The sequence below is a fragment of the Polypterus senegalus genome, chromosome 3 (genome assembly GCF_016835505.1).
Source record: "Polypterus senegalus isolate Bchr_013 chromosome 3, ASM1683550v1, whole genome shotgun sequence".
Classification (NCBI taxonomy): Eukaryota; Metazoa; Chordata; class Cladistia; order Polypteriformes; family Polypteridae; genus Polypterus; species Polypterus senegalus.
This window is the reverse complement of record NC_053156.1, coordinates 238,486,810-238,501,585: the sequence shown is the minus strand read 5'-3', so window position 1 is coordinate 238,501,585 and position 14,776 is coordinate 238,486,810. Positions and strand designations below refer to the sequence as shown.

Below are 14,776 nucleotides of genomic sequence, written 5' to 3'. Positions count from 1 at the left end.
GACCATCAATGTGATGTGTCTGTAAGTGATGATCAACTGAGGGGGCAACTGAGGGGGCTACACAGAGGAAAATTTCAAGGACTGGTTGAAGTTAATCTTCAATTACTGATGGCCAGTATTCACCAAATTAGTGGAATCCTCTGCTATCCTGAACTGTGTTTAACTGGTGGGTAGATACTCTTCATACAGTACTACTATTTTGCAGGGAAAAGATAACTTTCATAAACAAACAATATTTAATGTGATTTGTTTAACATGATAAAGATAATTCTTGCTTTTATGTTTTGTCAGAAAGTTTTTATGAAATATTTTGGAATGGAAATTTGTTACAGGTGGTTTTAAGCCCCCATTAGGTACACTTTTTATATTGTTTATGGCGTGGACTAGTGGTAACTAGGGTATAGCATTTATATTGCTGTTCTTTAATATATAAATTAAAAATGTAATTTTTATTTCTACAGTTCAAACACAAGTGACATAAACACAATCAGGAATGAATCACTGTCTGAAAATCCAATAAAAACCAAGACTGGAAATGACTTTAATGATTTTCAAGAATTTGTACTAGAAATGCAGAAGACTATAACCAGTCTTCGAAAGCAAGTGAGTTTTACATTATTATTATTATTATTATTATTATTATTATTATTATATTAAAAAAACACCCACTTTTGGTTTTCCAGACATATTTAGCAGTTTATTCATGAGAAGCTTGTTCTTTATTCCTAAAAAATATATTATTGTAAAATAATGTATTTCACAAATTATATCCTTTTTATTCTTTATGAAGAATGATCACTAAGATAAAACAATTTCTGAACTTTCTTCTTTTGTCTTGGTTGTTATTACATCTGTTTCATGGCTTCCTGTCGTACATTGGTCAATAATGACTTGTATTTACTGTATTATGTCTGCTTGGAAGAAGTTTGTTTTGTCCAATGTAGTGAATACAGTATCAACTGAAATTAAATTCACAATCATTCCAACAAGATGATTGTCATCCTTATATTTTTATATGTATCAGGAGAAAGCTGCTATAAAAATGTCAAAAGCTGAAACTTTAAATTGGAATGAATCTCTTTTATTTGTTATACCAGTGCCTAATACAGACTACAACTTATAACAAAGTAGAACTAATTTCACATTCCTAAAGTAATTCTTTGGAATTCATTTGGAGGCTCTTAATCTTTTTGGCTGGTTTTTGCCATTAAAGAAAAGCAATTATGACATTATTGGAAAGAAACTAAAAAGCAGATATCATACTGGCAGTAGAAACAAAAAGTAATTTTATTTGTTTTTCAAATATTCAGATGCTCTCATTTTTATTTATAAAGAAGACAAGTATAATATTAATTCTGGGTGGTCTTATTCTAGTATTCTTCTATTATGTACTATATTCAAGCATTTCGCAAAGAAAATAAAATTTGAGGTGCATGCCTAGAGTGACATTTGCAAGAAGATCTTACTTGCACAATGGGTTTCTAGTCTATTTGAAAGAAAGTTTTTATATTATAGCTTCACAGAAACCATAAATATTACTTGTTTTTACCATATATCCTAATGCAGGATGAAATCTTAGTAGCAGAGGGTAGTTAATTCTCACACCTTTAATATGGAAAAAGTTAGTGTGTTGTTCACTTTTCTAATTCTTTTGTTTCTCATACATTTTGACCAGATTAAGAAACTTGAAACTCGTTTGAGTAAAACTGACTGCACTGATGAGAGTGGGAGAGAGCGTACTAACACAGAAAAATGGAAAAAGGACTCTTGTACCACATGTGAATGCAGAGTGAGTAAAAAATCTGACCCAGCATAAACATCTGAAATACTTGATAGAATAATTACATAGAATAAAATTCTCTATGTAATTTTACTTAATAAATTTAGTAATAACTAGTGGACGTACCTGGTGTTGCCCATGTATACCTGTATTTGTACAATGGGTTAAGGTAAGAAAACAAATGTTTATGTGTTTTGTAAATGTTGACCCTTTGTCGTTGCTAGTTGAAATGCAGGTGTCCCCTTCATCTACACTTGCACTTCTGATAACCATCAATTTCTTTGCTTTCATAAGTTGAGAATTTTTTTTTTGTGTGTGACTGGATTTCATAGTTGCTATAACTCCTTGTTAGGTTGGAACAATTAAAGCTACTTTTATTTAATCCTACATCAGTACTCTGGATGGCTTGAAGAATAATTTAATCCATGGATAGTGGAAAGCATCTACAGTATGAGGGCAGGGAGGATTGGAGTCCATAGACATCACTGAAGCCATTACCAGTGGCCTTATTCAGTAATGTTATAAAGATGATTCAAAGTTGATTTGTTCAATGATATGATTTAAGATTGCTACAAATCAAGATGCTATATTGGCATCAAAGCCTACAATTACAATTGCCCCATCATAAAATGAACTGGAAGAAATAATTTACCATCAAGAAAAAGTAAAAGTTAATAATGCAATTTTAGTTGTTCTCTTTCAACCATATGCTGAACAGTGACTTGGCATGCATATTGCATTAAATTCTGTTTTATTATGACTTCTTTCTATTGCATGTAGTGATGTTATGAATTTGCACAATATTATTGACTTTTTCAATGTAGTGTCATTAGTTTATTTCAGTGTTATTGTCACCTGTACACAGTGCAGTGAAATCTCTGTCTTCACATTTGACCAACACAAAGCAGGCCACCACGTTTTTTTTCTGGCAGATCGACCTTAAATTGGTTATGTTTAAAATAACATCACAAAATAATAGGAGTAATGACAGAAACAGTTGAGTTTCCTTTCACAAAATTAATGCCAAACTTCGGTTCATATGCAATTTTGCAGACATGAAACTTATTAAAAACGGTGTTTTAGTTAAAAAAAAAACTTTTGTCAGGGTTGAATGACAGGAAAATTTCCTCCTAAAGGTTTTGGCAATATTGTATACCTCTTTCCACCACTGTATATTTCAGAAAAGGGTTTGAATGAAAATAAACAGTGAAAAATTGTCTTTTGAAAATTCCACATAGCTAATCACAACCCACAATGAGACAAAAAATGACCTTTTAGACAAAAATGTAGTATAGCAAGAAAATTAAATTCTTATCTGTATAATTAAAAAAGAGCAATCTCTGCAGTCCCCCTTCCCATGGGCTCACCAACCTATGGGATGGGCCAAGGAGGTCGGGTGCAGTGTGAGTTGGCGGTCCGATCCTCGGCTACAAAAGCTGGCTGTTGGGACATGGAATGTCACCTCTCTGAATGGGAAGGAGCCTGAGCTAGTGTGCGAGATAGAGAGGTTCCGGCTAGATATAGTCGGGCTAACCTCGACGCACAGCTTGGACTCTGGAACTAATCTCCTTGAGGGGGGCTGGACTGTCTACCATTCTGGAGTTGCTCCCGGTAAGAGGCGCCGAGCGGGTGTGGGCATACTTATTGCGCCCTGACTTGGAGACTGTACATTGGGGTTTACCCCGGTGGACGAGAGGGTAGCCTCCCTCCGCCTTCAGGTGGGGGGATGGGTCCTAACTGTTGTTTGTGCGTATGCATCGAACAGCAGTCTGGAGTACCCACCCTTTTTGGAGTCCCTAGAGGGGGTGCTAGAGGGCATACCTTTTGGGGACTCCCTCATACTGCTGCAAGACTTCAATGCTCACGTGGGCAATGACAGTGAGACCTGGAAGGGAGTGATTGGGAGGAATGGCTGCCCCGATCTGAACCCAAGCGGTGTTTTGTTATTGGACATTTGTGCTTGTCACAGATTTCCATAACGAACACCATGTTCAAGCATAGGGGTGTTCATATGTACACTTGGCACCAGGACACCCTAGGACTCAGTTTGATGATCAACTTAGTGGTTGTGTTGTCGGACTTGCGGCCACATGTCTTGGACACTCAGGTGAAGAGAGGGACAGAGTTGTCAACTGTTCAACACCTGGTGGTGAGTTGGCTTCGATGGTGGGGGAGGATGCCGCTCAGGCCTGGTAGGCCCAAACAAGTTGTGCGGGTCTGCTGGGAACGTCTGGCAGAGTCCCCTGTCAGTAGTAGCTTCAACTCCCACCTCCGCAGAACTTCACCACGCCCTGAGGGAGGTGGGGACATTGAGTCCGAATGGGCCATGTTCCGTGCCTCTATTGTTGAGGCGGCTGACCAGAGCTGTGGCCGGTGCCTGTCGTGGCGGCAATCCCCGAACCCGTTGGTGGACACCGGCGTTGAGGAATGCCGTCAAGCTGAAGAAGGAGTCCTACTGGACCCTTTTGTCCTGTGGGACTCTGGAGGCAGCTAATAGGTACCAACAGGCCAAGCAGAATGCGGCTTCAGTGGTTGCTGAGGCAAAAACTCGGCATGGGATGAGTTTGGGGAGGCCATGGAGAACGACTTTCGGACGGCTTCGAGGAGATTCTGGTCCACCGTCCGGTGTCTCAGGAGGGGGAAGCAGTGCAGTGTCAACAACGTATATGGTGGGGATGGTGCGCTGCTGACCTCACTGGACGCTGGGGTCGGTGGGGGGAGTACTTCGAAGACCTCCTCAATCCCACCAACATGCTTTCCAATGAGGAAGCAGAGCCTGGGGACTCTGAGGTGGGCTTCCCATCTCTGGGACTGAGGTCACCAAGGTGGTCAAAAAACTCCTTGGTGGCAGGGCCCCGGGTGGATGAGATACGCCTGGAGTTCCTCAAGGCTCTGGATGTTGTTGGACTGTCTTGTTTGACATGCCTCTGCAACATCGCATGGACATCGGGACAGTGCCTCTGGATTGGCAGACGGGTGGTGGTCCCCTCTTTAAAGGGGGACCGGAAGGTGTGTTCCAACTATAGAGGGATCGCACTCCTCAGCCTCCCTGGAAAAAAGTCTATTCGGAGGTTCTGGAGAGGAGGGTCCATCGGATAGTCGAACCTCGGATTCAGGAGGAACAGTGTGATTTTCGTTCTGCTCGCAGAACAGTGGACCAGCTCTACACCCTTAGCAGAGTCCTGGAGGGTGCATGGGAGTTTGCCCAACCAGTCTACATGTGTTTTGTGAACTTGGAAAAGGCGTTTGACCGTGTCCTCGGGAATCCTGTGGGGTGCTCGGGAGTATGGGGTACCGGACCCCTTGATAAGGGCTGTTCGGTCCCTGTACAACCGGTGTCAGAGCTTGGTCTGCATTGCTGGCAGTAAGTCGAACCCGTTTCCAGTGAGAGTTGGACTCTGCCAGGGCTGCCCTTTGTCACTGATTCTGTTCACAACTTTTATGGACAGCATTTCTAGGCGTAGCCAGGGTGTTGAGGGGGTCCAGTTTGGTGGACTCAGGATTGGGTCACTGCTTTTTGCAGATGATGTTGTCCTGTTTGTTTCATCAGGCCGGGATCTTCAGCTTTCTCTGAATCGGTTCTCAGCTGAGTGTGAAGCGGCTGGGATTGGAATCAGCACCTCCAAATCCGAGACCATGGTCCTCAGCCGGAAAAGGGTGGAGTTCCCTCTCAGGGTTGGAGGCGAGATCCTGCCCCAAGTGTAGGAGTTCAAGTATCTCGGGGTCTTGTTCATGAGTGAGGGAAGAATGGAGCGTGAGATCGACAGGCGGATCGGTGCGGCATCCGCAGGGTGTCTGTGCTTTCCCTTAAATATAGGGTGAGAAGCTCAGTCATCTGGGAGGGGCTCAGAGTAGAGCCACTGCTCCTTCGCATCGAGAGGAGTCAGATGAGGTGGCAGGCATCTGATCAGGATGCCTCCTGGACACCTCCCTGGTTATGTGTTCCGGGCACGTCCAACCGGGAGGAGGCCTGGGGGAAGACCCAGGACACGCTGGAGGGACTGTCTCCCGGTTGGCCTGGGAACACCTTGGGATTCTCCCGGAAGAGCTAGAAGAAGTGGCCAGGGAGAGGGAAGTCTTGGCATCTCTGCTTAAGCTGCTGCCCCTGCGACCCGACCTCAGATAAAAAGATGGATGGATGGATGGAATATCTGCAGTCTTTGATCAGATCTGCTTTGGCCAACAGAAAATTTTGTATACAAAGATAGCATTGTCCTCCCACGAGCCCCAGCACACTCCTGCTGTAGTCCCCATGTCAACTCTCGTTTTTATGTTGCCCCCCCACAATACAACTGCTCTTCCCGATACGCCGTATACCTTATATTATAAGTTGTACCAATCATAATACACATGCAAAATTTTGTGAAAATCAGTTCAGATGCTTTTATCCAAAGTGACTTACAAAAGAGGTAAACAATCAAGTAACATTAGGCTAGGGCCTGTTTGTTCAGCAAGTGTAATAGGATAGATAACAAGGTTGCCACAAGTGAGATGTAATATCTCATGCATTTACAATCATAGATTACAATCAATAAAGCAATTAAAATTAACCAAGTAACCAAGAATATAAAGTATTGCAGTGCAAAGTTTTTTTTTTCTTTTCAATTAGAGAGGTAATCACAGAACAGATGGGTCTTCAATCGCCTCTTAAATACATTAAGGGAGTCGGTAGTATTTGGAGGTAGGCAGCCCATTCCACCAATTCCAAACCACTCAGGAAAATTATCTGGATTGAGACTTGATGCCACGTAGAGGTGGCATCACAAGATGCTCTTCTGTGGCAGACCTGTGTGGGTGAGAAGGAATATAGTACTTCACCAGTGACACCATATACTCAGGTGCTGATCCATTGACTACTCTGTAGGCTAACATCAGGGATTTGAACTTAATGCATGCTGCTACAGAAAGCCAATGTAGCAACCTGGAGAGAGGAATAACATGTGCCCATCTCAGCTGGATAAATACAAGACTGGCTGCTGCATTCTGGATCATCTGCAGTGGCTTGTTAACACATGTGGGTACTCGTGCCAGAAGCGTGTTGCAGTAGTCCAGACATGACGAGACCAAAGCATGGAGAAGTTGTGCTGCATACTCTGTCAGAATGGGTCTGATCTTGCAGATGTTGTACAGCACAAACCTGCAAGAACGAGAAACAGTAGGAATGTGGTCAGAAAATATATAGGTGCCCAAGAATCACCACCCCAAGGTTGCAAACTGACCTTGCGGGTGTTAGCGCCAGTGAGCCAAGCTGTACAGAGATGAGGAGTTAAACAGTGTGGCTGGCCAGAATCACAAGAAGCTTGGTTTTTGCCAGGTTGAGCTGAAGGTGGTGGTCCTTCATCCAGGTTGAAATATCAGTAGGACATGCAGAGACTCTAGCCGATATCGTATTGTACTCTGGGGGGGGGGACGGGACGACAGGTACAGCTGCTTATCATCGGGATAGCACTGATAAGAGAACCTATGCGGTTGGATGATGGAGCACAGTGAAGTGGTGTACAGAGAGAAGAGTAGAGGACCCAGCACCGATCCTGAGGGTACACCAGTGCATGACAACTCTACTTACCAAAACATAGGATTTGCCCAAGATGCAGGACTCAAACCATCTCAGAGCAGTCTCAGTGATGCCAAGGCCAGAGAGGGTGGCAAAACGTATGTTATAGTTGACCATGTCAAAGGCAGAAGAGAGATCTAGGAGAATCGCCATTGATGACAAGTTGGTAGCTCTAGCACGGTGTAGCTGGCCGACCACAGTCAGTAGACCCATCTCGTTTAAGTGGTTCCACTTCAAGCCAGACTGGTTGGTATCAACTCACAAAAGAGGTCAACATAATCAAGTAACATCTCTCTGGGGACTGTTCGGGAACAAGTGTAACAGGACAAGGTTACAGAATTGATCATCACAAGTGAAGGGCCCAGAACAAAATACAAGTTACGAAAGAGAGAGAGAGGTTAGGAGCACGCAAGTTACAAGTAACAAATTTACAAAAACTAAGAGCCAGTATCAGTTAGACAGAAATTCACTAAACAATAAATACTTCTTGAACACACTGAGAGGGTCATAGTTTCAAATGGAAATGGACAGCTCATTTTACCAGCCAGGAACTCCACATGAAATCTGAACTGAGATTTGATACCATCTCAGAGGTGGCAAACAAACAGACATACAAACGGGCAATCAAACAGCTTAAGATGTTATTTATATAGATTTGGTAACATTCATGTATTTTATAGCACTGTCACTTGCTATATATGGAAAGTTTCTTAAGTCCAAATGATAGAAGTGTATACGCTTTCATCTTTCTTTAAACCACTCAAACCATATTGTGGAGATCTGCAGCCTAGCCAGACAAACCAGTTCATCGCAAGGCACACACAAACATTATCTCACAAGTATTCAAGCTGAGGTTGTTAGAGTTTTCACTTCGTTAGACAACATGTCTTTCAACTGCAAGCAAACATCAAAACATCAAACCTGTAGAGGAGATTTTATTTAACACAAAGGGTAGCTTCAGTAATGAGGCAACAACCCAATCCACTGCCTCGTCATACAACCCTCATGTCAGTTTATATAAAGCCAAATAAAGTACATGTCTTTCAGACATAACAAGAAGAGCATGGAGGCACCACCAGGAGAGAGGATTTCAATCAAAGAAAGAACACAAACAATAGATGTTCCTGTTCCTACTGATATACATTTCCTGAAACCTTTCACTCTTTATTTGACAAATGTAGCAGTAACTACTTTTTGATATTCTTTTACATTCTAGACCTTAATTTTCTAGGACATTAACGTAATATCTCTTTTGAAGACTAATCAAAAAAAAAAAAGCATTAGCTGAAATACGGGTCCAGCATAGAAATTGTCAAGACATTTTTTGACTATAAAGTATACTGGCATAACTTTGAAGGGAACTGTCTACTTACACAAAGTTTAGAAAAAAATGGATGCATTTAAAATCGTATAAGAGGGTTTTGCACCAGTCCTAATGAGTCATTGGGAAAAGAAGGTTTAGCAGTTTAGCACTATTTTTATATTTCTTAGCTGGCCTTGGCACATCTATGAATTACCCAGGAAAAGCTGGCTAAAGTTGCTAAACACAGAAATGCCTGCTCTGTCCTGCTCACCATGTTGCTACAACAGGGCTCATAAGAAAATCCAGTTAAAAAATGAAGTGAAAATGAGTTGCATACTAAATATAGGTTTTTAAATTGTAATGCTGTATTTATATGTTTTATACTAATATTTATGTCTTCGTCAATGAAAACTGGGTGTTTTATTCATCGTTAAATTGCAAGAAACTTCTAACAATAAAAAAGTAATGGTGTAAAAAAGAGAATGAAAAATTAATTAAAATGAGCATTTTCCTGTGTGACTAAAACTATGACAGTACATTGTACCTTTTGAGAAACAATAAGATATGGTAACTCAGATAAAAAATGTGAGGTTTGTAAAACTGATAAAAGTTGCCGAAAAGGCAATTGTGACAAATCACTATAGGGTTTGAATTTTTCAGCAAGCGATTCTGAGTATCCCATCCAACCCACTATATCTTAACACATGGTCACAGGGGCCTTCTGGAGCCAATCCCAGCCAACACAGGGCACAAGGCAGGAACAAACCCTGGGCATGATGCCAGCCCACCGCAGTCAGAGTATCCCACCTATTTGTTAAAAATTCAGTGTGGTTTAACTTAATAAAGCAGAAAAATCCCACAGCACTTTCAAAGCAAAAAAAAGATAATCTTTGTCACTATCATACCATTAACGAGAGTGTTGTAAAATAAAAATACATGATGTATGCATGCTTGGAGAGTGTGATGTTCTGACCAGTCAACTGACAGACGAGTGAGCAAGTGGTGAGATTATTCGCTTTTTAATACAGTGTCATACATAGCCACTATAAAGACACAGAACCTTCATGTTTATCCTTGGATTTTGTGAATATGGCTACAATTGTACATTCAAACGTGCATTTTCAGACTAGGATTTTTAGTTTTTCAGTCACTGGAAGTCAGTGCTTATTCCTGTTCCACGAAGCTCAACCCAAGATCCAACCTTGGATGGGGACACCAACCTCACACACATCTGACTACACATCTTTCTAAAGTATAGTTAGTGCTTTGAAACTTCTGCTTTGGCTAGATATTTATTAATGTTTTGAAGGACAAGGCAAATTTTTTCAGTCATACACTATATATGATGCGTTAAAGGATAAGTATTTTTCATGTCAAACGTATTTCTTTACAAACACAGCATAAGTGCATTTGCCATGTGAAGTTGTGTCCCAAAGTTAAGCGCATTCTATAGGCTAAATAAAACTACCTTGTACACACTGATGTTTAACATGAGGAATAGAGGAAAAGCCTAAATATGAACTAAATAAGTCATTTTTTTCAAGCCAAGATGTTTGCTGAGTATTGATCTACATTTTACAATTATACACACATTATAAAATACAAGTCTTTTTAGAATAAAAAAAACAATATTATGAGATTCAGCCATCTTAAAAGAAAACCAGTTGCACGCTATAGCTCATCACTTAATATCCCTGTGTAACAACCTTCCCTCTGGGAAAGACCTCTTGAAAGACCAAATCACAGTAAATGTTTCGTGCCATGTGGTTAGTTTTATTTTGATTTACTTCTATATTTATGTGGAAATGCAGACAAAGGAATAGAAATGTATCCTTACCACAAGAAATACAGCAGCAGAAACATGCAACAAAATCATTATTTCCAGATCAGTTTTTGTCAGAAACATGTCAGAAACACAGAAGAGGCAGCCAATACTCAACAACTGTCTTGGCTTGAAATGGAAGTATCTGGTAAGTTTTTAAGCTTTTCCTGTGTGCCCAATACCCACCACTGTAAATCACCAGTTCAGACAAAATATATTTTTTTTAATTTATAGAAAGTGCATACCTTTAGAAAACAGTTACGTATGGCAAATGCATATATACTGTGTTTGTGGGGAAATTACTTGAAAAATGTTGAACTTATCATTTAACGGAAGCGCTTAATCGTAGAGACTTACAATTAGTGTGGCAAATAAAATTGCATGCTTAATTCCTGAAAGCAAATCAAGAAACACTAAATTAATAGTTTTCACTGGGCTTTTTGAAACCAAAGTAATGTTCATTAGTTTATTAGTATAAAAAATAAAATTTGACTGAAGCATATATGACTCTTATTTGAATGACACCAGAGTGATTGTGATGCTGTCTCCAATCACGACTAATTTTCTGAACTTTCCCTGCATTAATACACAGATATAAGCAGCAGTAAAGTCTAATCATTCATTTGAGTTGGCTTGTAAACAAGAGAACAAAGGGTGTTTTTTGTGGAATAACAATAAAATTAAAATGGACAAAATGGCTTCACAAAGGAATTCAAAAAACAATGGAAAGATTTAAAACATCAGGTTTTTGAAACAATTGCACATTATGGTCCTCTAACCATCCTCCATTTACAAATGATAACATAAATCTTACAACTGCAAATATCACAAACCTGGCAAAGTGATTTTTCTACCAAACCAGGTATGAAATGTGTATTCTTAGAAAAGAGTTTGTGTAAATGAAAATATACTCAATTGTCTTCTTATTCGGTAAATAATATGACAATGAGATAGTAATATTTGAAATTTGATTTTTGGTATTGATTTTAGGGCGGCACGGTGGCGCAATGGTAGCGCTGCTGCCTCGCAGTTAGGAGGCCCGGGTTCGCTTCCCAGGTCCTCCCTGCGTGGAGTTTGCATGTTCTCCCGTGTCTCGCGTGGGTTTCCTCCGGGCGCTCCGGGTTTCCTCCCACAATCCAAAGACATGCAGGTTAGGTGGATTGGCGATTCTAAATTGGCCCTAGTGTGTGCTTGGTGTGTGGGTGTGTTTGTGTGTGTCCTGCGGTGGGTTGGCACCCTGCCCAGGATTGATTCCTGCCTTGTGCCCTGGGATTGGCTCCAGCAGACCCCCTTGACCCTATTTGGATTCAGCGGGTTAGAAAATGGATGGTATTGATTTTAGGGAGGATTTATTTTTTAGTTAACTGGAGAGAATATATCATTGAATAAATTTAGTGCCTGCACATGTTAAATAAGGGAGTCCATGGTGATCACATTCATTCTTTATGAGCCCCTAAGTCAGTAGAACCCCCCCCCCCATTTCCTGTTGAATAGGGGTAGGTGTTTCCCCCTCTGTCACATATGAAATTCAAGCTCTGCAAAATAGCTGAACTGTAAATTCAGAATTGTAAATAATCAACGAGCAAACAATACACAAATTACACCTGGATTTGTTCTTTCATACAGATTTTATCATTTTTTTATATTATGTTTATAGTAAAAGTCATTAATTTCTTTTTTTTTTTTTTGGTTTGTTAATATTTGTATTTTTTTCTCAGATGTTAAGTTTAAATTATCGACTATGCTTTCTTCTTCATTTCTCTGGAATTAATAATATCAAATGGCTTCTTGCTCATTACACCATGCCATCCTCATTTTGTTCATTTACTTTTCAAATTGTGTTTTACAGGAAAGTCAAGTCACTTGTTTTGTAGAGTCTTGTCCAAAGGTGGAATGTGAAAAGCCAGTGAAGCATAAAGGAGCTTGTTGTCCAGTCTGCCAGAACTCATCAGCACACCATGCCACAAATGTGTAAAGCCAGAAATGGCAACAAGCCCTAAACAAAATAGCTCTTTTTATTCAGTAATAAAATAAATTAACCAGCCCACAAAATACAAGTGTTCCAGAACAATTGCCAGTTTTTTTGAGTGGACAAAAGTAGAAATGATGTACCTGTAACCAACAGAAATGCATCTGACTCTGCCTTAAGCCCTCAAGATTCAGTGTCATGGGACTCCTACAATTCCAAGGTGTCTGTCTTCGCTTTACCTACACACATGGTCATAAAAGAGAGAATCACACTGTAAATGGTATTAAAGGGAAGTGAATACTTACATTGACAGGGTGATTTTAAATTTTGTCTGCAATATTTTATATTGTTAAAAGCTTTCTCAGGTTAGAACTACCAAATATTGGTGCTATGTGTTGTTGTTTTTTTTTTTCTTTTTTACATTTTACATAATTAACAGTGTAGCTAAGTTCATCCTTACAAATATATTCATCATGTGCCTTTAATCTAAAAATTGCATTTGAAAAAATATTTGAATTAATCTGAACACATATTATGGAAGCAGGACCTTCAATCACTTGGAGCTTCTTTGACATTATTCTTTGTATTATCTGCTTAAGTATGATGAAAATGTGAAAAAACAAACATATTGTATGCAAAAAAAAGTCTACTGATTTTTTTTCTCCTTAGTGTACATTTTATCTTCAAACGATCAGTTAATATTTTTAATTGATAATAACTGATTTTGTTCAATTATTTTTCAATATGATTTGGTTATGGAGCATTTTAACTGTGGCCATATTTAATTAACCATGCTTAACTCTATTACAGAAATAATGATTAAAAAAAGAAATGGAAAGGTGTCACTATGTGCCATTTCAAAGCTAGAGAGTTACAACATTGTGCACATTTGCCAAATTGCAAAATAACTGAAATACCAAAACAGTATTGAGAGATAAATGTAAGTGCTGTGAGTGATGTTTGCTAAAAGAGTTTCAGTTTATTTGAAGAAAAGTATCGATACCTCAGAACAGGCTACTCTGTGGCTCTCAAAAAGCTCTGGAATGAAATGTTCACGTGACCACCCAGGTCCTGATCATGCACATTATATTCTCTTTATTCATTATTCTGCGTCATCATTCTAGCAGTAGCCATAACAATCTCACTCATATTTGCTTTTTTTTTTTAAACACAGCAGGAAGTGAAGGGGGGTGTAAGGGAGTTAGTGCAAACTAGATGTGTGGAAAGGGATACAGATGCAATTGTTACACCTGTAATCTTAAATGTGTACTGTCTTGCAGTGAATATGGTTTTGTTTAAGTAATATGAAGTAAAGGGTTCCCCTTCAATTACAAATGTTAGGAATGCCAGGGTTAGAACAAAAATATGTAAATATTAAACCTATAGTAAGTGCCTGTGGAAGTTTGCCTAGTGAGAAACTGTCGTATTTTACCTGTAGGTTCATTTAGCAATAATGAATGAGTTTTTATACTGTAACATCATGTTTTACCTTTTACTATATTATTTCCCATTTATTTACAAATGTTTGTATGAATAATTTCAAATGATAACTGCTCAACTGTTGTTCCTGTGGGCGTGTTTTTTCCCCAATTTGCAGGACTGGAAGTATTTTGTTTTTCTTCTATTCCAGTCTCTCTCTCTCAGAGTAATCATCATCTACCTCTACAGTATAGTTCCTTGTCATGTTAAGTCGGGTATCGGCTTATATTTGTTGTAGCAAATGTTTGCATTTTAAAACCTAATCAGAAAATTGGGTAATATTCACTTTCATTTTGTTAATTGTACACTGCCACATGCTTTTTTCAGTACAGTACCAGGTGATCTGAAAAGACTCAATATGTTATGCGTAGGCTGTTTATTCAGGGCTTTTATACCAATGACCTGTTCTCTGCCCAGTCACTAAAGAACGCACTGTTGTGCCAAACTGAACATGTGTTAGCTACACTGTGTTAAAAGACTAAAAAAGAATTACTTTTGATATTGTATTATAAAACAATTTGCCAAAGATGTTTGCACTGTAGTGCCTCTCAAAAATAAAAGGCCACTTTTAAAGGAAAGTGTGTGTATTTTGTCTGATATCTAATTGTGTGTTTGTAGTCAAAGTAAATAATATGCATTTTTCTATCATGAATTCATTTTTGTGTCTATTGAGGATGAAATGTGGATAAACTATAGCCTTAACAAACTACCAACAATGAAAGCTGTCGCTTTGCACAAGGTCTTCAATCTGAGTTTTGTCACATTGCCTTAAAAAATATTGTATTGTCTCCCTCTCTAATCTTTGGATACCTTTTTGATCTGCCCATTATTTACATAAGGGACATTTTCAAACACACCTAATTCAGTTC

At 39.3% G+C, this 14,776-nt stretch overlaps 1 protein-coding gene across 2 annotated transcripts in view; it reads left to right on the top strand.

The window, feature by feature from the left end:
* LOC120526008 (peroxidasin) overlaps positions 1 to 14,485 on the top strand; it is a 221,394-nt gene extending 206,909 nt beyond the window's left edge. For both annotated transcript variants that reach the window (XM_039748810.1, XM_039748809.1), the window contains 3 exons: positions 462 to 603; positions 1,676 to 1,789; positions 12,309 to 14,485. In XM_039748810.1, the coding sequence (XP_039604744.1) occupies positions 462 to 603; positions 1,676 to 1,789; positions 12,309 to 12,434 (382 nt within the window). In that variant the 3' untranslated portion in view covers positions 12,435 to 14,485. The remainder of the gene's footprint in view (positions 1 to 461; positions 604 to 1,675; positions 1,790 to 12,308) is intronic.
* Positions 14,486 to 14,776: the final 291 nt, after the last annotated feature.